Genomic DNA, 26,415 nt, shown 5'->3' with positions numbered 1-26,415 from the left:
TTTTTAAAGTTTATTTATTTATTTACTTACTTATTTGAGAGAGAATGAGAGAGAGCAAGCAGAAGGGAGGGCCAGAGAGAGAGAGGGAGAGAGAGAATCCCAAGCAGGCTCTGTACTGTTAGCACAGAGCCCAATGCTGGGCTTGAACTCATGAACTGTGAGATCATGATCTGAGCCAAAATCAAAAAGTCAGACGCTTAACCAACTAAGCCACCCAGGAGCCCCTCCATGCTCTTGATTTTGTCAAAGGGACACCTCAAGAAAAGCTCAATAACAAAATGGCATATTATTTTTGTAAAATGTTTCTGGGGCTAAGACCACAGGATCAACTAAACTAATTGCAGGGGAGGGAAAATGTCCATTCAGGTTTGGCACAGGACATCCAGACCCAGAACTCTAGAGCTACCTGCCAGCCAGGAGAGAATATATCAGTTGGACTACTATGCACCACGTAAGACAGTTTGCCCAGTTTGGCAGACATATTCAGGGCCCACCTGATAGGGGGTTTCTGAAATTAGACTTTGAAGGGCCAATAAAAAAAGAAAAAAAAAATGAATGAATGCCCTTTTAAGTCTTTAAGCTCTATGAATTCCTCATGCCCAACTAATACTGGACATTTCCACTTAGTAACTATACTCTGACAACAAAGTTAAAGTATCAAAAAACAAATTTTATATCTTCCCGTCAAAGCCAGTCCTTTTCCTGGACATCTATTTTTGTTAAAGGTGGAAATATCCAAATTATCTGGGCTTGAAATTTGAAGTCATTTTAAACTTATTTCTTTTCCTTATTTTATGCACATCCCATTAGTCTCCACATTTTCTTGTTTTTCTTCATTACATTTAGTGAATGCTAACTGTGTGCCACTTGTGTCTAGCCTTGAAGATACTTGGGATTCAGAGAAAATAAGACACAGTTCTGTGCTCTGTAAACAGTTTATAGTCTAGTGAGAGTGCTACACCATTAAGATTATACTTACATACTCAGGTTATACTCTGTCATGCGACAGAAGTAATAAGCATGGGTGTCATGGGAGGACACAAGAGGGCCAGTGAGATTCCCTAGAACTGGTAAGTAGGAAAGAAGGATGCTGTGGGTCAGGAGGGCTGCAAGTACAAATGCCTGGTGTGAGAGTGTGTGGAATATTTTGGCAGCTACAAACACTGGGGTGGTAAGAAAAGTGGACATGAGCATATAAGATTGGCCTTTTTATGTTAGATCAGGAAGACTTGGCTTTGGCCTACTCCATGGAAGAATTTTAACTTGGACAGTGACAAGATCAAATGTGCTTTTCAAAAATATCAAGCAAAAATCCAACTATGGGCCTGAGCATGGATAGTAGCAGTGGGAGATGAAGACAAAGGGGAAAATCTGGTTGTAATGAGAAGGACAGGGTAGTTGATTGGTGTAGAGGGATGAAAGTAAGGGGAAGTCCATAACAACTCCTAGGTTTCCAGCTTGGATCCCTAAGTGTTTGGAATACAGGATGGGAATACAGGAGTCCTTAGGAATATTTCCTCAAAATGTTTTATACAACCATTCCCTCTTTTCTAATGCCAGTGTACTTTTGAGTTCAGTAAGGGTCTTATTACTTCATGCTGAGACCAACAGAAGGAAAAGGGTCAAAACAGATTCCAGTGTTCATCCAACCTTAAAACACAGGCAATTCATTCCGAAACATTCTTTGATTATATAATCCTCTTTTTCAAAAATGTTCAGTAGCTCTCTACCACTTATACGAATAGTCTAACTGCCTCAGTTCAGCATTTAAGGCTCTCTGTAACTAGATGGGAGCCTGCCTACCTATCTACCTTACTGCTTTGCTAAATGAAACTTCCACTCCAGACAGCTGGCCTGGTCCATTATTCTCTAAATGTGCCATGTGCATTCTTGCCTCTTTGCCATTTCTCATATGATTCTACTCTCCTAGAATACCATCCCCCTTGACTTTGCTATTGGAATGCTGGCTATTCTTTAAGGTTCAGCTAATAATGCAAGTCTTTCAAAAAGCCTTCTCTCATAACTAAATTCTTTACTGATCTTTGTACTGTTTAATTTATTGTATTATATTTACCATTGTACTATTAGTTTGTTTTTATTTCACTGGCACTTAAAGGGCAGACACAGTAATAGACAGGTCTTTTTTCTTCCTTAGCAGCCAGCACAGTGACTTTCACACAGAAGATTCTCAAAAAATGTTTGTGATCTAATGGATGTATACTTAAAAACTGACTTCATTTGTGATTATTAAAGTTATAGTATAATTTGTATATTAATTCTCCTTATCATTCTCTAGCATTCTCAAGGCCTCTACAGTTAAACATGTATACATTTCAGAAAAAGATTAGTATGTAATAAATGCTGATGGGAACCACCTCCTAGGATTAGAAAATGGTTGGGATGATCACAATAAAAAGGTGGTGAGATCTTTGTAAAGGAGCACTTTTATAAAGAAAGGATAGCACAGAGGAGAGATACTCTGAGAGGAAAAAGGCAAATCAAGAATGGCTTTTTCTGACCAGAAGCATGAAATAGAAAGAAAAGGTGAATTATGATTTCCAGCTGATGACAGTGGCCGGTAAACTCTATATGGAAGAGAAAAGGAGATAAATAAAAGTTGTGAAAGCTGGAGAAAGAAGGTAAACATAGCTATTTTAAACTGGTATCTTCCAGAGCTCTTAAAACAAAATACTGTTAAGAGACAAATCATACACTGACATTCAAAGGTAAGTGAAAATAAGGCATAACGAAGCTGGATCAATATTACTTGACTGACTGAGAGGATCTCTGCCACAAAGCGGGTAATCCAGGAACTCAAAAAAGCCATGGAGCAATGTCTTTCCCCTAAAAATGTAAAAATGTCCTGACTGTAAGAAAATAGATATCAGAGTATAGATATGAAATGGGCAATAAGGCAGGGAAAGGAGGGAGGGCAGAGGCAGGGGAACAAGAGCCCATTAAGGTGTTCATCCTCAAAACATTAGGAGGAGGGCTAGGAAGCCTCCATCCCATGAGTACTGGGATAGCAGGGAAATTATTTCTTGTTATTCTGTGACTTTTACATGTGACTTCACTTTTCAAGAATATAAAGAGCCTATTATGGGAGCAAGTCAGCTTGTGTATGCATATGCCAATATGTTTAAATTCTATGTCATTATTTGCCAGTAATTTTTTTGTAGTTGAAAGCTTTAATGTACTATACTTAAGCCCAAGTCACCTTATGCAAAGGGCAAAATTGGTAAAAAAAAAAAAAAAAAAAAAAAAAAAAAAAAAAAAAAAAAAAAATTGCAAAAATAAACACACATCTTCTTCAAGATCAGTATGATAACTCAAACCATCATGCTCAGCTGCTTAGTCTCCCCAAATAGCCATATCTGGGTCTCCCTTAAAGCACCTCTGCTTTTAAAAGGCATTTTATTACTATTTTTAATTATTTTATTTTATTCTATTCTATTTTGAGAGAGCGCATGAGCAGGGGAAAAGGGCAGAGGGAGAGAGAGAATCTTAAGCAGGCTCCAAGGTCAGCACAGAGGGTAACCCAGGTCTGGATCCCACAACCCTGGGGTCATGACCTGAGCAAAAATCAAGAGTTGGATACTCAACCAACAGAGCCACCAAGGCATCCCTTAAAAGGCATTTTAAAAGCCAAGATACAGACTCTTAACAACAGAGAACAAACTGATGGTTACCAGGGGTGACAGTGGTAGAGGGATGGGTGAAATAGGTGATGGGGGTTTAAAGAGGGCACTTTTTGTGATAAGCCCATGCTGAATGGTAGTGTTGTACACCTGAAACTACTATCACACTGTATGTTAACGAACTGGAATTTAAATAAAAACATAAAAACATAAAAACATAAAATAAAATAAAATAAAATAAAATAAAATAAAATAAAATAAAATAAAAGTAAATAAAAGGCATTTTAAGAACGCCGAAAGGAGCTCCCACTAGAGGGCGCTGCAACCATTTTAGTGGGTCATAAAATAAGACTATATATACAGACATACACTTAATCTAGTCACAGAAATGTTTTTTCAAATGAAAAAAGACAGGGACAGTTAGTCATGCTGTATGACTTCATAAACAGTCTCCTGTAGTTACCTAAAATGAAGAGTTGTGCTTTGTGTCTTTTTTCCCCTTTGCCTTTTGTAAAAATATCCTTTCCCTAGAGATAAAATTAAAATGATCCATCTCAATAAAAGAACACAGCTAGGGGCGTCTGGGTGGCTCAGTCGGTAAGCGTATGACTTCAGCTCAGGTCATGACCTCACGGTTTGTGAGTTCGAGCCCTGCATCGGGCTCTGCACTGACAGCTCAGAGCCTGGAGCCTGCTTCAGATTCTGTGTCTCCCTGTCTCTCTGCTCCTCCCCCACTCACAATCTCTCAAAAATGAATAAATATTAAAAAAAAAAAAAAAAGGACACAGCTGTTGTGGCTGCTGCTGCTGCTGCTCTACCTACCAACATAAATGTCCACCTTTTCAGTGACACAGTCTTAAGACAAAAAACCTGGCTGTTATTAAGATTATGTGGTTAACTACAGGTAACTCAAGTTGGTTAACAGTTTTCCTTTGCTATAGTCACCCTTTGGCTCACAAATGTAGGGTTCTAGAATATTCAGAATGACCTAAAATAATTACTTCTTTCTGGCTCTAATCTCTTCTGGAATAGACTACTTCTTTTTTTTTCAATCTCTCAGCTTATTCAAAGTTTTTTTCTGAAACAATTATAACTCACTTCTTGCCGCTTTCACAGATTGTTAGATGACCAACAATGCTGATCTCAATGGCTAAAGGTACCTCTGACAAGAGTTGTGCAGCATCTATATTCTTTCTACCCTTTGTTCATACTGCATCCAGCTAAGGCTTTTTCAGGGCCTGATATTTACCAGGGTGAAAGAAGTTAGCTGAACAAAAGTTAGAACATGTATACATTTCAAGTTCTTTAATTCGGCTACTGTTACATGCTAATTTAAAATAACAATAATAATTAACACATAATTGGACCACCCAGCTAAAGTCTTGGCTTTACTGGTGGGAAAATGAGAGGGAATCCAAGCTGACTTCTCTACTGTTCAGGCCCAAGGCTCTATTTCCTTCCTGTAGGTTCTAGGCTGCCAGAAATACTGATGATAAATACCCTAAGGGGAAATGCCAATTCTTTTGCTGGTTCACTCCTGTTAATTAGTGCTTTTATGCTATTTCTAGCCTCTAATGAATTCCCTGACTTTTATGACTACTTATCAACACATTAAAAAAAAAAAAAGGGGGGGCGCCTGGGTGGCGCAGTCGGTTAAGCGTCCGACTTCAGCCAGGTCACGATCTCGCGGTCCGTGGGTTCGAGCCCCGCATCAGGCTCTGGGCTGATGGCTCGGAGCCTGGAGCCTGTTTCCGATTCTGTGTCTCCTTCTCTCTCTGCCCCTCCCCCGTTCATGCTCTGTCTCTCTCTGTCCCAAAAATAAATAAACGTTGAAAAAAAAAAAAAAAGGTATTTCTTAGATTTTATCCAGCAGTTTTCTATTTGCTATAGGAGACGTGGAATGGTGATCATGACACTGACTTTGAAGTGTCAAGTAGATAGTGTATGAGGAATGATTCTCCTAGGGCCCTTTTAGTTCTTGGTATTCAGACAACTTAGAACTATTCCCTGTAACAAAATGACTAAAATTCACCTGGACAACATGAAGCATTTTAACATTTAGCATTGGTATGGTTCTTTAACAAAAAGTTCATTAACTGATAGGAGTTCTATATACTCTTATAGCTGTTGTTCTAATGTAATGCAGAAAGAACTTGGTGAACTCAACTTGCTGCTAGATTTTTAAAAATAAGAATACACTTATCAATCACCTACTATTCTCAAGCATTATACTGCTAAGGGCTTTTTAGGTGGCATGAAGTGAACAGAAGGAAACTGTGTGCTGAATTCTGCTATTATATGTTGATTTTAAGTAATAATAATGATGACGACAATGAGGATAACAGGTGAATGGCATTTCCCAATAGTTTACCAGGAAGGGTATCTAGCCCCAAAAATGTGAGCAGAACACATGTAAACAAGGCTATAAACATATGTAAAGAAGTCCGGTCAGTTAAGAGGTAGAAGGGGCAAGCTGTGACATTCTCTTAAAATGTGTAAATATATCAAGAAATAACTTATAAAGAAGAAGGAAGAAAAAAAAAAAGAAGGTTAAAATGAAAGAAAACTTGTCAGAGGTGAAACAGGTGATGGGGATTAAGAGTACACTTATGACGATCCGTGACATCATAGACCTGAGCTGAAATCAGGAGTTGGGACACTTAACTGATTGAGCCAACCAGGCGCCCCCGGAAGCTGTATTTTTCACATGACACATATGGTCTGCTCCCCTTAAAGGAGAGTCTACTTTTTTTTTAAAGCTTAATTTTGAGAGAGAGAGCGCGCGAGCGAGCGCACACACGGGAGTGGGGTAGGGGCAGAGAGAGAGAAAGACAGAGTGAGTTCCAAGCGGGAACTGCACTGTCAGCATAGAGCCTGACATGGGGCTTGAACTCATGAACTGTGAGATCATGACCTGAGCTGCAATCAAGTCAAGCACTTAACCTACTGAGTCACCCAGGTGCCCTGAGGAGACTCTACTTTTATGCCACTGCTACCAGAGTCAAATTCTAAGACCCAAATTTAACAAGTAAAACTAAGAAACTATCAAAGAGTTACTAAAAAGGTATCTTTGAAGATCTCTTTCACTGATTAGAGACATGTAGATAAAGATTATGGAAAAAATTTGTGTGGTTATAAATAAGTGTGAATCACTGAATTTTACTTGTTGAAATAAAGGGTAAAGAAAAATTAATGAATGTGTAAAATAAGTGACCTTTATAAAGCACCTTGTGAGAACCAGACAATTCTTTGCCTAGCCCTGGAGTGACTGGTCGTATACTTACTTTCTCCACATGGCAACGAATGACTGTGCGGACACAAATCCTGTCCTCTCTCCCCCTGCAGCCCGGAACATGGGGGCTTTCCAATAAAGAGGACAGCCACAGAGCTGCAAATAAAACACAAATACAGTGTAAGCCAAGGGGTGTTGAAATGATGACACAGCCAAACAATGGGCCTTTGTGGCTTTTAGCCTTTGTGTCACAGGTCCTTGAGGGAGCCAAACTGGGGTAGAAGCAAATACATCAGCTATGGTAGATTCAGAAAGAGACAGAGGAGAAACAAGAAGATTCCAGGTTTAATGAAGGAAATGGAAATCCATCTGACCTTTTCTCCAAGTTCATCTACAGTGATACGTCTTTCCCTTTCCTGATAAAGTAACCAGTCTCCCTTCCTACCACTCTCACATCATATATTTTCTACCTTCGAAAAAGAAAAATGACTGAATGTCATGGTTGTATATGTCCTACAGCCAGCCACATTTAATACTTGGTCACTGGTATTAATATACTCTCCCACACATCTCCCTCTCTCCTTTGCCTATTATGTTATTAAGCCCCAGGGTCAGGAAGAACTGGAAAAGTCTAGATTGCTCAAGAAAATAGCCATCTAATTAAAAAAAAATTTTTTTTTAATATTTACTTATTTTTGAGATACAGATAGAGAGAGAGACAGCATGAGGGGGCGAGGGGCAGAGAGAGAGGGAGATACATTATCTGAAGGAGGCTCCAGGGTCCGAACTGTCAGCACAGAGCCTGATGTGGGGCTCGAACTCATCAACCACAAGATCATGACCTGAGCCTAAGTCGGAGGCTTAACCAACTGAGCCACATACGCACCAACTCCCCCCCACTCCGCGCCACCACCCAATTTTTTTTTTTAGTGTTTATTTATTTTTGAGAGAGAGACAGAACATGAGCAGGGGAGGGGTAGAGAGAGAAAGAGAAAGAGAGAGAGAGAGAGAGAGAAAATCCAAAGCAGACAGGCATCTATTTTAAATGGTTATAATTCAGGTAAAAGATTAAAGATAAAAACCAAACGCTATCATTTATTTATATATTAGAAGCAACCACAAATGACTACATATAATAAAAGCCTTAGGAGGTGCTGGGAATGAATATGAAACTATAATACTCTAAAAGGTGTTGATTTTGTTTCTTCAATAAAAAGCTATTTCTTTCAATTAATTATACTCTTACAAGAAAGACTTCTTACCAAATTTACCTACTTTTTTCCTAGAGGGAAAATTCTTTCAAGTAATAATATCTAAATAATAGCAGAGAAATAGTCTCTGAATGTTCTCAATTTTGTATATGCACATAAAACATACTCCCAAATTTGGAACCCTTCAAAGAGGTGTATCTTGTAATTAAAGACAGTCTTATTATTCATATTAGACACAGAATCTGTTGAGCTTTCATCATTCTAAAAATGGAAGCTTTTCCTTTGGAGGCTCACTAGATGTGAATCCATACTGGATTCTAGAGAAGCTGTTCCTGGTGTGAGGTCTCAGTACATGTGGAATCACCACAGAAGCTGGAAGAGTATCTCATCTGAGATAATGACTCTGAGTTATGATGACAGAACACCCAAGGTTGCTGGATTCATGTCGGAGATGAGGATATGGAAGGTGAAATTCAAGCCATAGGAGGTAAGTACAGGGCAGAATTAAGAGGCTGCTCCTGCCTGGGCCACTAAAGCAAGCATGTTCTGCAAACAGGGTAGACCTTAAGATTTCTTAAGTCCAAAGGTCAAATACCACCAATGAGGTCGAGAATGAGGGAAAGGTGTTGCTTAGCAACCAAATGGATTTTGTTTATTGTGTAAATTATGATTGCCAAAGTACAAAGCTCACAATTAATATCCTTTGGGTGGTAAACTGTCAAATCCACTTTCCAATTCTCCCTTTCATGCAGAATGGTAGTTTGCCAAGAAAATGTTCTTAGATATGACAAGCTACTGGCAACTGCTAGGAAAGCTTAAAAGAATAGTCTGTATTATAGAGGCAAGAGTGTAGAGCCCCAAACAGAGAAAGTACGTAGAGGGAGAGATTGGAACTGGCTTGCCAAAGTGCTTGAAACTCCCACCATTATAGTCACTCATGGATTTTTTAGAATTGGAAGGGGTCAGGAATCTTCTAGCTCAACTTCAGGAAGTGGTTACCATTCTTAGCTGAAACACTACCTGGGGCTGTGTGCTGACTACATCCTGTGGGGCTACTTTCACTATTAAACAACTTTCTTTCGCTTGAATTATACTCTTTTCTCTAGAAGACTTCTGTTAAAATGCATACATGTCAGCTCCTAAGGAATAGTAAGTGACAGAGAGACCGACACATAAATTTCTATGTCAAAGGCAAAATCAAAGGCAAAATTCTAAGAGATAATGTATAGAATGGATATGTTTTAAAATAGACTGGTAAGGGCTGGCCTATTTTTCTCATAGTGGGGTACCCTAAGTAGCCATGTATTAGGCAGCAGGAGAGTATTAGTCCTTGGAGAAAATGACAAAGGAAAAAAATGCAATGCAGATGTTACACTTTGGTTACTTAAAAAAATGTATGGCCGGCTGCACCTGCTCAAAAATCAAAGAATTAAGATAAAGGGAGCCAGGAGATCAATAAGAAGCCCAAAAAAGTAAATGATATTAATCCGAGGGCAGCAGAACAGAGACTTTAACAGAGGAGAGAACAAGTCAGTGTCAAGACTTTTTGCAAAGGAAAAGAATGGATGACAAGTGGGGATATGGAGAGATACAGAAAATGGGGTTAGGAAACTCAGATTTAGGGGAGGTACCAAGAGTCAGTCTATGGTAATCAAAGTTGCTGGAGCAAGGAAAACTGAACATCTATAATTTGATCGAAGAATGGCCCAACAACATAAAGAATTGAAAGCAGTTGTTTAATGAGTCACACAGGAAGAGATGATTACCTAACATGTGCAATGTTCTTTAACATTTTAAAATGTTATTTCATTCGATCATCACATGATCCCCACGAAGAAGAGGGCAGGTATTTTCAGCCCATACTGAGAAATAATGGTACAGAGAAGTTGGCTTACAGGACACAGGCATGACAGGTCAAGGCAGTGCTCCCTCAGCCAGAAAAAAGGAGCTGACAGTGTATGGTTCAGAAGACAGCCTCACTCTTCTTCCTCAACCTCCTGCTAGAGGCCAAAACTCAATGGCAAGTCTTCTGGCCCAGTCTCTAACAAGCACGTTTCTTACTGTTCTTCAATGTATGTTCCTACACTGCTTTTCTCTTAGATTCATTCTCTAGATTAATTTCTTCTCTGTCATCAGTTAGAGCTGTGGAAAAAAGTACAAACTACACACTGAGAATTTAATCAGAAATTGCGATTAACTTCTCTAGGGCTGTTTGAGGTCAAAGATGAATGAGCTAAACTTCACCAACAGATGCAGCTTTCATAAACAGCGTTTTCTTTGCACTTCAAAAAAAAAAAAAAAAAGACCCCAGTCCCTACAGCTACACTTAAGTGGCACTAAGAGTGGATTTCAAACTCAAGCTGGCCTTCCAAAGAGCTTTATAGACTACAAGAATTCAGAGAAGTGTTCACTGATTGCTCCAACCCCCTCTTGCTTCATTGTCCCTTAAAGGCTGTCTTTCTTCTCCTTTACCTACAACCAGCTTGTCATGAGAATCCAAGCACGTGCAGCACAGGTGCTACAGGCATAGAGTCCACTGCCTAGTGTCAGAGAAGACCAATCTGCATAGTAAAAAATAACTGAAAATAGGACTGCTTCGTGCATGTTAAGAGCCACAGCCAACTAAATGCTGGATGAAATGTGGATTAGCTAAATGGAAGAAATGATTAACTAAACTTTTTAAATAAATGATTTTTAGCTATACTTGTGGTGAGCATAGCATAATGTATAGGCTTGTCAAGTCACTATGTTGTACACCTGAAACTAATATCTAACACTATGTTGCAGCTATACCTCAACAATAACAAAAATAAAAAAATAAATGATCTAAAAAATGAAGAGGCAAAATCCAATAAAATGAACTAATAGAGTAAGGCAAAACAAAACAAGACAAACCAATACACTTGTGATACCTACTGAGGTTACTATGTACCCATCTTCAATTTTTTTTTTTTTTAATTTTTTTTTTTCAACGTTTATTTATTTTTGGGACAGAGAGAGACAGAGCATGAACGGGCGAGGGGCAGAGAGAGAGGGAGACACAGAATCGGAAACAGGCTCCAGGCTCTGAGCCATCAGCCCAGAGCCCGACGTGGGGCTCGAACTCACGGACCGCGAGATCGTGACCTGGCTGAAGTCGGACGCTTAACCGACTGCGCCACCCAGGCGCCCCCCCATCTTCATTTTTATATGCAATGTTAGTTTTAACTTTTTGAAGTATGACCAGTTTACCCTGCTGCGTGAGCTGACAATTAAGGTCTAAGAGCAATGAACACAAATGCCTGGTACTCATGAAGGGAATGGAGGGCTACAATCAAGTATGATTCAGACAAGTTATTCAGACAGTACATGTATACTGGTTATTGTGCCACATGACAATTTGGTGTAAGCAGTACATTGTTATATGTTACTATTACCAGGGCTAAACACAATTTTTAAATTTCTCTATGTTGTCAGCTTCAACACTGGCAGTTTTTCCTGATATCATATACGGATTGATCCTCATTACCTAGAAAGAACAAAGTCCTTCCTCTGACTCCCCAGCATGCACAGACCCCTACCCTGACTGGACTACATTCTTTCCTACACCTCTCTTGACCATCTGTGGAGTCCTTAGCTTTTCTGCTCTCTTCTCACTGAACCATGGAGCAGGGCAAGGGCTACCACAATACAGGGGTGGGAGGACCAGAGTAGGAGTGGGGAGACAAGGCAACAGAAAGGCAGAGGAGAATAGGATCCTCAGTCAGGGGTTGGGAATATTCAGAGGAAGGCTGAAGTCCTACAGGACTTGTATTCCAAACAGAACAGGCTATAGGTCTCTGTCAGTGAGGCACTAAATGCCATCTGGATTGGCTTTCCAGATGTGGTGAGCCCAGCACAGCACCAGAGAACTACTATGTCCCTTAATCTGGACAGTTTCTCCTTGTCTGCCTGCCTGAAACAGTCCATGTAACTGCCTGTTTCTCTCTCACAGTCTCCAGGTTAGAAATAACCCTGTTTGGCATTTATGCAGTTAACATGTTATCTCTAAATGTAGATTTCATTCAGCCTTGCTGAATTCTGTCTTTTGGATTTAGATTCATGGTTCCAGCCCATTCAGATAATTTACCATCTTGGCTCATAGAGTTGCCATCTCTCAAAGCTTTGGGTAAGAAAATGCCAGTGCCCTGAAAGAACCTGTGATTTATTTGGGTGGATAATGACTGGAAGTTTGCTAATGGTATGTGAGCATATGTTCAGGGGAGATAACATATGGTATAAACAGCACAACGCCAGGAGTTGGAGGACTTGTCTCCTGACATGTGCTAGTTCTGTGACTTCAGGTACTCATGGGACTTTAGTTTCCTCATGTCTAAAATAAGTAGAGATAGGTGAGCTCTTATTTTTGCAATGTCAGTTTACTTTTCATTAGAAACATCTGAGGGATCAACAAGCAAGTTCTAAGATGGGGGGGTGAACAAAGGGGGAATAAAAGAATTCCTTTTCACTTCCCCTAAAACCACTCTATTTACAAATTATTTAATAGTAGTAGCAAATGTTCTGACAGCAGGTAGAGAAAAGGACAGGGCATGACTGGAGTAGGGATTTGGGGACTTCTCCAAAGACATGATAGAAGTTAGGTCTTAAAAGATGGGTTATGTGGGGGTTGTCAGGAGTGGAAGCCCATTTTGGAAGGGAGAAGTATGAGAGCCCAAACGCAGAGGCATGCCTGTGGGAGGGCAAGTAGGTCAGGCTCATGCAGGTAATAGTAGTTTGGGCTTTATCTTCAAGATCAGTAGTTTCCAAACCTTAAAATATTATTCCTGAAAGTAGGGGAACTGTGAAAGTGTGCATGGGGTCTTGGGACCTTCAACTTGGTCTCCTACTTGCCCACATGCAAACCTTAGTCTACTAAATCCTTCTGCCTCTTGCAGCACCACCTGAAACCACTGCTAAATCCTGAGATATGATCTGACTCTTCAATTTACATGCATGATAAAAATAAAACCCAAACAAAACAAAGTACTGCTATAGATGGGAGGAATCCCTGAATACTGCTGAGCTAGGGAATGGCATGATCAAATAAAATCTGATTCTCTGCCCAGTATTAATTGTTCTAGGAGACTGGAGATGGAGGATCCACTTACTGAAGATATTCAGTTGTCCTAGCATGAGAGGCTAAGATCTTAATTAGAAGCAGGTGGGTATACTGGAAAATATTAAAGACTTGGTTCCTGGTGGAAAATCCATTTATTTCTGAGTAGAATTAGTGTTGAGCTGGCCCAATCATTCCTTGCCTGGCTCAGGGAAGAGTTATGATTAATGGGTAAGAACGAAAAAAGATTCATATTCAATACGAGGAACAATTTTCTAACAAGTAAGGATATTTAATAATGAAACAGGTTGTTTGGCAAGATAGTGAGCTTCTGGTCACTGAAAGCATTCAAGCAGAGAATGAATTTATGTGTTAATGATGTCATGGGTGGAATTCCTATCTTAAATGGGAAGATGGACTAGAAGACCACTAAGATTTTTTTCAAACTTATGAGTTCCATGAAATAGGACCACAGATGATATATCAGGATCAAATACATTTTTTCAACATAGGAAAAAACCTAGCCATGCTTAAAAGGAGAGCAAAGAGGCAGTGAAGAGAGGAAGACTGGGATTGCTAGAGAAAGAGAGATTATACATTATTTAGTAGTTATATTACCTTTGCAATTTTTCCCATTTCATAGATGTCTGCTTTCTGATCTTCAATATCCATGAAAGCAGTTTCAATTTTGCTTAGAGTCTGTTCATGGTTACTGCAGGCATCTGGGAGTCCTTCAGGAAAGTAGAACCGTGGAATGTTTATGGACAATGGTGCATTCACAACATTATTCACATGAGGAACAGGGGAGAGAGGTCGGGGACTACTTGGAAAGGTGGCTGTAGGTGGAAGTGGTGTTCCAGGTTTCTTTTCTGGTTTATTTTGAATCTGGAAGGAGAATGTGATTATGAAACACAGAAATTCTAAACAGCATATACTTCTTGAAAGTCCTCACCAGTAACAAGAAGTTGGGCATAAATACAAGCAGCCACAATTAGAGACAATAAGAGCTCACTCTACTGTAGAGGATGATAAGTGTGCTTCTAGGGAATGCCTATCCATACTAAATAAATACATTAATTATCTGTCAATACCTGAGTTTACACAGATTTATGCTTTAAAAATCCTACAGTACATTTCCCATCAATTATGTGCCAGATATTTAAGAGTAATGTTAGTTGACACATTAAGAATCTCAAGCTGTATTCTTAGTCTGTTGGAAAAGGAAATAATAAATCCTTTTTGAAGACTATTCTTCACCTTTCTGCATATTTCTACCTCTCCTTCAACAGGCAGACAGAATAAGTTCTTTCAAAATACATAAATCTAAAATGTATTGGTCGGGGGTATCCTTTTACCTTTTTCTCTCTAGTTTGACTTTGTCTAGGTAAAATCACTGCCAGTCCATGACGCAGAGAAAAGTCTTGTGAAGAAAATTAAAGCATTTTAGTTTCGGGATATCTTCCACCAGACTGATTTACTTGCCCCTTGGGGCATGCCATTTTTTTTCCATGATACACATTACTCTCATTTTTGGTAACCTCCAAGAGGCAAGGATCATGGTCATTAATTTCATCACGGCCAAACCCCATTCATAGCTTATTACCTCACTTATAGTTTATATCATTCCTTTTTCCCAAAAGGATTTGATGTGTTATGCCATATGGAGACATGAGAAAGGAGAGAGCATAAAAGTGAGGTAGGGGAGGGAGGAGGGCAATGAGGAGATTAAGATTATCCATGATTTAGGGGAGGGGAGGTACACTAACATTCAGGTAGAGGACTACTTTACCAATGAGGACTAAATTTAGTTCTGAGCTTCCTAACAGAAAAAGCAAAAGAGATTCCATGAAGATTTTCAGAGTTTTAATTTCTTCTCTTAATTTTGACCAAATTATCTATCAAGGCGCATGAGCATGGCATTGTGTTATATACTACATGAAGTATGAGAGATGGACATGACTGTTAACTATCATGAACACAAAATATTACTCAAATATTCATTTTCTTTAAATTGTGCTAATGCCATTCCTAAAATTTGAATAATGATTTATCTGAAGTAGTAGATCTGAATATCATATTTCCTTTTGACATATGGGCTCATAACATGATCTTTACATTCAGGATAAAAATCTTGGCTACCCTTGAAAAGCATGAGTATTAGAGGAAGATAAACTTCATTCACACAAATATGTGATTTAATCTGCTTTTGTCATACATGGCCCGTCTCAGGTTAATATCTGACACTAATACATAGAATGGAGTCTGCTCATACATTACTACTACTGGGGACATTAAAGTCCAGTTGGTCACACCAAGACTTTACTGCAGTATCAGAATGTCACCCCTATAAAGCAAAGTCAAGGAAGAAATGGCACAGAGAGAAGTGAGGCTCATGAAATATGAAAAGCTTAACAGAAAACAGTGATGCTTAGCTTCTGTGACCTCAGGAAAGTTACTTTACCTTTTAGAATTTTAGTAATAAAGCAGATTATAACCCCTACTTCTTAGAAGTTGTTGTGAAGATTACAGGAAATTACAGGAAGTAACATAGGTAAAAGGTCCAGAACAGTGCTAGGCATAGATATGTCATTATTTAAGAAAATGAGTCATAAGGCCAAAGCATGAGATTCTCAAAAGATTAAACATAATTTAGCATGATCCTTCAGATTCAATAATAAACAAAATAATCATTTACATTTGTAAAACACTTCAAAGTTTACAAGCCACTTCTGATTTAACAAATTGATAATCTATTCTAAGTAAACATTTCTCTCTGCTTTAATGCTAAATCTGTAAATATTATTACACAGTCCCAGGAGTCAAGAACAGTAGACACTGTTCCTAAACTTCTACAAGAAGGCATATAATTCTTCAGGGCGCTTTACATTTATATATAAATAGGTCATTTATATCACTGTCATTCCCTTTCTATTATTCTATGCTGAAAGAGGTTTATGAGACTACAAGTATACAATCATGAAAATTCTTTTTTTCTTTCCCCAAAATGTTTCCCATGATGTGACATCCTGGGCAGTTATAGCCATAGGATTAAGACCACTGGTGCCAGTGTGGATGAAGCCCAATTGTTTTGTGAGCACATGCTAGTGGAGAAGGTTTAGAACAAGACCTTCTATATTAACTCTACACTTTTACTTTGACAGAAATAAGTAACAATTGAGAACAAACCCTGGCTACCTGTCACGGTTTTTATTTAAAGGGGAAATATTCAATTATATAAGGTACCTTCTTCTCCTTACTGTATTTCTTAACATGAAGCAATTCACTGATTGGCAAGTATTTATCAATTCATAGGTTAATCCATATTTAATAAAATTGATGTTAATATTTAAAAGGGAAAAGAAAAAGAATGCATTTATTTTGTACTTTTATGTGTTATCAATTTCCTTTCCACTGAATTCAATGAAAGACACATAATTTAGTTTAATAAAACTGACCTTTATAAATATTATAGATTAAAAGACAATAATGCGAAATTTGTCAGATTTACTGGCAAGTTTAGCATCTGCTCATTTTGAATTAAACTGTATCATTCAAATTTAGAAACAGCATTAATATAGAACTAGCTAGGTAAAATATCTCAATTCTACATTTCAGTTTTAGCCTATAAACATAGTATCATTTAGATATCCTTACACTATTATGTCATTGTAGCATTTCCAATATTTGACCATTTTTGACTTTTTTTTAAAGCAACTTCATATGGTTCACTCAATTTAAAAGTACCCTGGATCAGAATAACTATAAAACTATGGTTTCTTGTTGGATTCTGGGTGACTATCACTTATATGACCCTTGATTTGTATTGTATTCAAGGTGAGGCAAGTTGTTTGGTAAAACACCGGCCTTATGGGTATAAGCAAGTAAGCATGGGTTCCACAAAGTTGTCATCACAGGCAGAAATGACTTACTATCACAGCGTGCTAAGGGAGGACAACCCAGAAATTAATTGCCATCCTTTGCTACCCACATATATTATATCACACCCACACAACTGTCTATATATATAACTAGTTCTTCCTTCAAAAAAAAAAAAAAAAGAGATAACCAGGACTGATACTTTAAAAACAATTCATTACAGATATAAGTATGTTAATACAAACATAGTTTATCGATTCTAAGTGCCAACAAGAAATTCTAATTTCTCAGAGATTTCTATTAAAATTTGTAAACTGTAAAATATTTGTTAAGGTGTATTTATTGTCTCTAAAACTAGATTCCCTCTCTACAAGAGAAAAATGTGAGTACTGTACTTCAGGTCCAGAAGGTCTATTTTTAAACCTGTTGGAATCTCTCTACAAATAGCTTTCTGCAAATAGCTGAATAGAGGACACAGATTAATTCCTTGCTCTAATATCAAGTGAGCTGTAAAATTATTTGTAAGTTAGTTCACTGGGTGGTTTTATTAGTAATAAAAATATTTTAAAAGAAACACCTAAGTTCCAAACCTGTGTCTGCTGAAATGACTTCAGCCGCTTCTTAAACCTTGATGGGAGAACAAAATCACAGCCCCTTGCCAGGAAAGCTAACTCTCCCCTTAAATCCGGGTCCCTTCGTAGAGATGTTTCCTTGATCATCATCTTTGAAAAGTGGATGTTTACTTAGCAACTGTCCAGCACACTTCTGAAGATAGTCAGATTTAGTAAGTTGTCAATCTCGTCAGGTAGAAAGGTATTTTCTTCTTATCTCCAAAAGAAATTAAGTTCAAGCATTGTGCTCTCCCAGTCTCCAGGGACCACAATCCATGCTTGTACTGACATGCAGCTGGTTCCCAAATATAGCCAGTGGCTCCCAATACCTGCTCATAATTTTCAAGTTAGAAACACGCCTGCAATGGGCTTGTTGCTCCTTGTGGATAGCTTTGTGTCAAACTGACCTGCACATGTTGAGAATACAGAGCCTTCTGGGAAAGGAAGCAAGCACCCACTACTCTAGCACCAAAGTTAGAAACATTACAGTTGGACCTAAAAATAGCGACTTCTCAGATAATGCTAACTTCTTAAACTCAGAGTATATGAGGTGTCAATCCATGTAAATCAGTTTCTCTTCAAACTATTAGAAAAAGAACATGTAAAGCTTTTTTGGTTTTGCTATTTGGCATTTTTTGAAAAAAGAACAAGCTGCACTTCAAATTTGAATCTATAATTTTAAGAATAGTTTTTTATTTCTTATTTGAAGGGAAGCAAATATCCCAAACCCTCTTAGGTATATCCAGTTAAAATATGGAGAAAAACAAACTTCCATCCTGAAATGTTAATACAGAAAGATCTGTTGGTCTTGTATTTTAAAATTAAATCATTTTTTCCTGGCTTGTGTGTAGAAAACTATCTTAGTTATCTAATATACTTTTTTGGAAGTGATTCTGGATCTGGGCACATTTGAAATTTATTGTCAAAGTATTGGTTAAGAGGGGCGCCTGGGTGGCGCAGTCGGTTAAGCGTCCGACTTCAGCCAGGTCACGATCTCGCGGTCCGTGAGTTCGAGCCCCGCGTCGGGCTCTGGGCTGATGGCTCGGAGCCTGGAGCCTGTTTCCGATTCTGTGTCTCCCTCTCTCTCTGCCCCTCCCCCGTTCATGCTCTGTCTCTCTCTGTCCCAAAAATAAATAAAAACGTTGAAAAAAAAATTAAAAAAAAAAAAAAAAGTATTGGTTAAGAAAGTGGAACAACTGAAGGGCTCCTGGCTGGCTTAGTCAGTTAAGCATCTGACTCTTGATTTTGACCCAGGTCATGATCTCATGGGTTCATGACTTGAGACCTCCATTGGGCTTTGCGCTGAAAGCGAGGAGCCTGTTTGGGATTCTCATTCTCTCTCTCTCCTCCCCACCCGACCCCCCCCCCCCAACCCCGGCTCCTTCTCTCTCTCTCAAAATAAAGAAATAAACATTAAAAAAAAAAGTGGGAGCGCCTGAGTGGCTCAGTCGGTTAAGCATCCGACTTCAGCTCAGGTCATGATCTTGCTGTTCAGGGGTTCAAGCCCCACACGGGGCTTTGTGCTGACAGCTTGGAGCCTGGAGCCTGCTTCGGAATCTGTGTCTCCCTCTCCCTCTGCCCCTCCCACACTCACACTCTGTCTCTTCCTCTCTCTCATAAACATTAAAAAAATTTTTTTAAAAAATAGAACAATTGCATGCCATAAGAAAGCAGCTTTAGATACATGTGAGTGAAACCTAGCTATGATAAAGGTACAAAAAATGATCAAATGGCAATGACATATGTCTTGAATTTGTGAGACATTCTTTTTCAAGGACCTTTAAAGAAATCGCAAATTTTTAAAATATTCTATTATTTTATTATATACTAAATATCTGCCTTAGTCATTTACAAATAAATCTTCAAATATCCTCTTCAATATTTATTTTCATTCACATTGTTCAATCAATATTTATTTTCTATTTCTAGAAAATATAAACCAAATATCACCAAATAACCCCCTAAACCAAAAATAGCTCACAGAGCTCACAACTGTCTTCTCCTAAACTTTTGTCTAATTTAGTGGGAATTAAATTCTTTGGATTTCCACTGTTTCCTACAACTTATCTTTTTTCTTGATTTCCTTCCAAGACATTCTGACAATACTCGATAATGTGTACATTGGGCTTAAAAGTCTAAACCTGTGGTTTTCAAATTTTTTTCTTTCAAGCTGTGGGAATCCTCCACTCATACAAAACCATACATGAAAGCTTTCAATATATAGTATGGCTGACAGAAGATTACAACTGAAATCATTAGTCTAATGCTTTAACTTGGGCCCTTCCTTCTCCCCCCCCCCCCCCCCCCCCCCCCGTTTCCTATCACTGGGCTTACATGTTAACTCTGAGCTCTCCAGTGTTCTGTGATTTTTTTTCCTATACTCTTGCCTAGAATGATCTTTTCCTTCATTATTTACCTCTAAATTAAAACATCAAAAAAAGTGTGTTGTGAATGGCACTAGGTCTTGGACTTATGATTTAACACTTTTTCAAATAACCATATCTTAAATTACATTCCCTCTGTTCTTCCCAGCAGCAATGTGTGGCCTTAGAGGGGTGGCTTTTCATCCCTTTCCTGAGAATGCTCCTCCTCAAATGATATATACTCTAACCACCCTTCAAAATCCAATTCAAATTTTACCTATTTCATGAAAGCTTCCCTGACTATGTAAGCCCTCTTACTACAATTCTCTTAATGAAATAGCGTTACCCTTAAATGACCTCCACTTAACCTATTCTCTGGGTTAGTCAATGATCTCCATTTCTCCTTTATTATTATTATTTTTAATGTTTATTTTTGAGAGAGAGAAACAGAGCAAGAGTGGGGGAGGGGCAGAAAGAGAGAGAGAGAGACAGAGACAGAGAATCCAAAGCAGGCTCCAGGCTCTAAACTGTCAGCACAGAGCCCAACGCAGGGCTCAAATTCAGGAACCATGAGATCATGACCTGAGCTGAAGTCAGACACTTAATCTACTGAGCCACCCAGGCGCCCCCATTTCTCCTTTAAAAGGGAGAACCCAACACCTGGAACACACTGATTCATGGCTAACAGTTTCTGTTATGCTCTCATATATCTTATCGCAGTAGTTGAGTTGTATGCTTATTAAGAGTTGGTTGTGCTTGTACCCATTTGTTTATACTGGTTGTAATTTTTACAGTAATTATTCAATTCAATTACATGTTACATAAATTAATGAAATGTGACTGTGTAAAAAAAAGTTGTTTCTAAAATTTCTAAAATTGAAAATAAAACCTCTAAGTTGAACTGTTTTATAGATTCAGTAAAGGCAAACTATCAGTAAAATTTTTTTGCTGTAAAATTAGGTGGAGGTGAGATAAAGAACAAAATCATTAAAATTGAGAAGGAGTCCATATTGGAATTGCTTCACTACTAACTTAAGTTCCTTCGTCACTTTAAAGAAGCTGAAGCTGAAAATCAATCAATAAATGTACTGAGTGTGATTTATTAAAGAAAGAGGTCATGGAACTTCAACTTCCAATCATAACACTCAAAGAAAAGGCTTTGGCCCTCTATCAAAAGATGTGAATAAATTGTTTTGAGTTAAAAAAATGTTTAATATATACATGCTTTATAGTACATACACATAGAATGTGTGATACTCTACTGAGTAACTATCAATCCCAATAATGTTCAGGTAAAAAGTGCTTCTATTGCAGTATTTTATAATCTGAGAATTATTTTCCAAAGAATGTAAACTCTTGAGGGTAAGGTCAATTTTATAGTCACTCAACAAATATTTTTCTAGCCATTTATTATACGCAGACACTTTGCTGGGTACTGAGAGTATGGAGATAATAAATAAATGGTCTCTTCTTTTCCTTACCATACCTAGTACAATGCTGGTTTGGAGCAAAGGACAACAAATATTTTCATTTCATTCACTTCCCATAAATCTCTGAAGTTTCAAAGTCAGAACAGTGGTTAAAAGCCTGCTCTGTGACATTTTCTAAAAATTTTTTTTAATTAAAAAAAATTTTTTTAAGTTTATTTATTTTAACAGAGAGAGCAGAGGAGGGGCAGAGAGAGAGGGAGAGAAAGAATCCCAGGCAGGTTCCATGCTGTCAGCGCAGAGCCCGATGTGGGGCTTGAACTCATGAACCATGAGATCACGACCTGAGCTGAAACCAAGAGTTGGATGCTTAACCAACTGAGCCACCCAGGTACCTCTTGTTTTAAATTTTTTTTAATGTTTCTTTACTTTTGAGAGAGAGAGACACAGAATGAGCAAGGGAGGGGCAGAGAGAGAGGGAGACATAGAATACAAAGCAGGCTCCAGGCACTGAACTGTCAGCACAGAGCCCAATGTGGGGCTCGAGCCCATGAACTGTGAGATCATGACCTAAGGCGAAGTTGGATGCTCAACCAACTGAGCCACCCAGGTGCCCCTCTGCTACACTCTTAAGTAAGAAAACATTTCTCCATATCTTTTGATGAAATGAGCTCTCCTGTTTTTATTTACTCAACTGCTTTACAAAGAAATCAGAGGGAGAAAAGACCAGGCCCTTCAAAGGGCTTAGGAAAGAACTGGTCTGTATCAAGGAGTTATTGATGGAAAAAGACTACCATGAAGTATTTGTGTTTGTATGGAAGTATACGTGCTTGATTCTAGAAAGGATCTCAGAATGTGTTAGTCTTAAAACTTCTTAGTTTTGACAAGTATATAATCGGAAAACAGTTGCGAAGAACATGGTTTTTAGAGTGACCTCTTCTTTACTGGGAAATGATCAAGTATCAGGAATTTCACTACAAAACAAGGCTTATGATCTACTCTATCTTCTCTACCTTGATCATAGGAAAAGTACAATCCATGGGGCTGGGTGTTTCTGGGTGAGAGGTTTCCCTTGGAGGGACTAACCAGAATGAAGAAGAATAGAAAACTATTAATATGTAGTTTACAAATCCAGTTTGAAACCACAGCAAGGTTGGAACTGTGGGCAATTATAATGGAAAGAGTCAACTGTAATGGTCTTCCCAATGTCCTTCTGGAATAAATCAGGAGATCTTTTCTCCTGCCTTCTGCAGCATATATGAAGTCCATCCGAACAAGATACCTAGCTAACAGTAGGTGTTTCCTAAACAGTTACCTGAATCTCTTCTTGACCTGTAGACTATTCATGAACATACCCTGTCTGAAGATAAAGGTTTGTCCTGACTGGACAATGTGCTCAAGCTGGGTCTTCAAGGCCACTATGTTAAGAAAGCTTGACCAGAGCATGAAAAAGACTCATACTCTCTTGTGGGGATGACTGGGATCCATCACTTGATACCTCAAAATCCAGCATCTAGGCTGGGGTTCCTTTCTTGCCTTTATATTTGTTCCCCCAGAGCAAACGTGATTGAGCAAGGATGAAAATCTTTCTCAAGGAGAACCAGCTGGGGTGGGTTCCTGGCTACAGGGTTTTACAAGTTCCCTGGCAGGGTTAGATGGAAGAGGCTGGCCTCTGCTAACACCCTAAAAAGCGAAGGGTTTTTTTGTTTTGTTTTGTTTTGTTTTAAAGAATAGCCTTCTAAGAAAATCAAGAAAAGGTACTCCCTTACGATGTTCTGAAAGGACCTACAGAATTGAGAAGTCAGTCTTGAAAGAGCCTGTGCCCTCAAGGAAGGGGAGACTGGGAAGGACAGAGAAGAATAAAGCTGTGTGTGACACCCAACACATTACATTTTTGTAGAATTCATTCTTTGACGCTTAATCTGAAACTCAGGATTGGTTTTCTAGAGCTTTCTGAATTCTAATTCCTGCCCTTCCCTTTTTAGTGAAGACAATAGTGGTATATAATATTAATTCTCTCTCTGGAAAGAATCAGCTCTAAGGGATGTTTAAAAAAAATGGGTGGATTAAACAGGACAGTGACAAATTTGAACAATTTCCTGAAGAAGCAAATCACTTATTTTGACTTGTATAAAACTGCTAAACAGTTAATACAGTGTATTGTGCCAAAATAAGTCTAGTCTCTATTTTATAAACAAAGTTGTAAAGTCATTCACCAGCCTCAGCTGAACATGGCTATGAAGACTGAGATGATACCATCAACCAAGAGTGAAGAAGGCCTGTGGGGTAAACCAGGCAGCAAAGCTGGGAAAATCTGAGTGACAGAAATACATAGCACAGCAAGCCTGGGAAGTAAGCTCAGTTGTGCTGAGTAATAGAATAAGGTTGAGAAATACAGCAGAGTCACTTTGAAGTGACACCAAAGATTCTGCTCAGAAGATACTATAGGAAAAAAAAAGTTACATATTAAACAGAAAGTTTTGCTTCATCAGGAGGGTACTTCTGATTCAAAAAAGGAAGCTAGCTGACTGTTTTTGAAAAATTTTAAAATACTAAGTCAAAAGACTTTTTTTCTCTGTCCACACAAAAACTTGTACATAAATGTTCACAGCAGAGTTATTCATAATAGCCAAAAAAGTGGAAAACAACCTAAATGTCCATTAGCTGATGAAGGGATAAACAAAATGTGGTATACTCATACCGTGGAATATTATTTAACCATTAAAAGGAATGAAGCATTGACACATGCTACATGATGAACCTTGAAAACATAATGCTAAGTGAAAAAGCCAGATACAAAAGACCATGCATATAGCGTAAGATTCCATTTACGTGAAATGTCCAGAATAGACAAATCAAGAGAGACACAAAGTAGATTAGTGGCTGTCAGAGGCTGAGGGGAGGAGGGAATGAGGACTAACTACTAATGAATACAGGTTTTTGGGAGGTGATGAAAATGTTCTGGAATTAGTGCTGATGGTTGCACAGTCTTGTTGAATATATTAAAACCTACTGAATTATGCACTTTAAAAGGGTGAATTTTATACTATGTGAATTATATCTTGAAAAAAGAGTTCCTCAACTTGGCTCTAATTGGCAGACTAGTTAAAAGAGGTAATAACTTGGAATCATAGACTTTGTTTAAAATACCATTGCAAATAAGCTTTAAAAGAAGAAATTGATTATAAGCTAATTAGTTAATTACTCTTAATCTTAAATTTTTATGTCCTTCTCCTTTAGGCTCTAACTTGGTGATTTCTCATCGTTTAATAGCTTGTTTCGTGTTAGTAATGTTATTTTACTCTTAAAGAATGGACACTAAAGTGGGGAAAGAAGGTTGGTGGCAGTATCTATGGCATCTTTGCTACTGGCCTGATCCTTGAGCCTTTATAGGATGCAGCAAACTAGGAGATCTAGTAAGCATTTTGTGTCTTCTTTCAGTTGACTCCAAATGACAGGAACATATTTCATGACTAATAACAGAAAGAACCTACAAATCTAATATTCTGCCTCTTGGTATTCCTAATACTTGGGGGCAGATGTTCTTCTAGGATCTGGGGCAAGGAGAGATAATTAAGAGTCTAAAATTATTAGGCATAATAATTCTTGGATCACTAGAATTTCTAGTTCCTAGAGTTCTCTGTCCTCCTTCGTCTGCTTTTCTTCTTTCCCTCTTTCAGGAATTACTTCAATTAGATTGCTTATTATAAAGCACAAGAATTCATTTTAGCCTATATTAGAAAACTGAAGTTAGAAGGAATAGAAGGTCTGCAATCCACTGACACTACCATGTTACCTGTCAATGAACACAGAGTGACAGAACTATAAAATACCTTGCCCCAGTGTCTTTGGGGTGGGTGTGTGTGTGAGAGAGAGTGGGGTGGGGTAGGGGGAGACTTCTCAGTAATTTTGGGTGAAGGCTGAATTCGCACATGTCAAATGAGAAGGCTATCACTGATGGTCAAAACTCTAGTGTTGAGTATTATATTGCAAATATAACAGCTGATGGAGCTGTTGCTTCTTGGATGCCACAGTGCCTTTTAGATGTCTTGTTTTAAAGATGGGAGAATTGCAGCATGTTTATCTGCTTATGCGAAGACCTAGTAAAGGGGAAAAATTGATGAATGCAGGAGGGAAAAAAAGGACCAATCAAGGAGGAGAGTCCCTCAGTTAATAGGAGAGGATGGACCTATAGCACAAGTACAGAGGTTGGTCTTACATAGGTGCTCAGATCATTCACGTATAGTAACAGAAAGAAAGGGAGAGAGTATATGGGTACTGATATGGCTAGGTAGCTGGCTAAAGTTCTCCCCTCTGATTGCTCCAGTTTTCTTAGTAAAATAGAAAATAAGGTCATTAACTAAGGGCAAGAATGGAAGAAGAGATGTTCAAAAAGAGAGAAGGTATGAGTCATTTACAGAGTGGTAAAGTGAGGGATTAGGGAGCTGTAGTAGGACTGCTAGACAGTACTAAAGGCCTGTTGGAGGTTTGTGGCCATGAATTTAATGCAAAGACCACTCGGTTTTATTGTGTGACTTTTCTCAAGCCAAGGTTAGCTGCACAAATAAAAGCTCAAAATAGAGAACACAACTTAACCCAAGCTGTAGTTTCCCAGGTGAGTACCATGAAATGAGGGTAAGGCAAAGAAGTAGACAGTATATTCAGCAGAGTGATTTTAATGATGAACTATGGCAGTAGCTCTCAAACAAGATCATGCACCAGAATTACCTGAAGGGCTTGTTAAACCACGATTGTTGGGCCCCATCCTCAGAGTTTCAATTTAGGGCTGGGGCCTGAAAATCTGCATTTCCATCAGATTTGATGTGATGCTGATGCTCTTTGATGGGAGTCATTCTTTTTAAACCACTGACATAAACACAGAAGCAGAGAATGAGTAGGTGAAGGACAGGACAAGCTCACTGGAGAGATCAAGGAACTGAAAAGTTTGTATGTATTGGATGCTTTATCTACTGAAAACTCACA

The 26,415-nt window shown here is 38.4% G+C and overlaps 1 protein-coding gene across 3 annotated transcripts in view; it reads right to left on the bottom strand.

Moving 5' to 3' along the window:
* PPP2R3A (protein phosphatase 2 regulatory subunit B''alpha) overlaps nt 1-26,415 on the bottom strand; it is a 217,902-nt gene that overhangs the window by 120,716 nt on the left and 70,771 nt on the right. For 2 of the 3 annotated variants that reach the window (XM_030330466.1, XM_030330468.1), the window contains 2 exons: nt 13,774-14,040; nt 6,923-7,026 (listed from right to left, as the gene is read on the bottom strand). In XM_030330466.1, coding sequence (XP_030186326.1) covers nt 6,923-7,026; nt 13,774-14,040 — 371 coding nt within the window. Of the gene's footprint in view, nt 1-6,922; nt 7,027-13,773; nt 14,041-17,621; nt 17,865-26,415 lie in introns of those variants that run through there. The other variant, XM_030330470.1, reaches the window with a different exon arrangement.

The sequence above is a fragment of the Lynx canadensis genome, chromosome C2, assembly GCF_007474595.2.
Source record: "Lynx canadensis isolate LIC74 chromosome C2, mLynCan4.pri.v2, whole genome shotgun sequence".
Classification (NCBI taxonomy): Eukaryota; Metazoa; Chordata; class Mammalia; order Carnivora; family Felidae; genus Lynx; species Lynx canadensis.
This window is presented reverse-complemented; position numbering and strand designations above follow the sequence as displayed.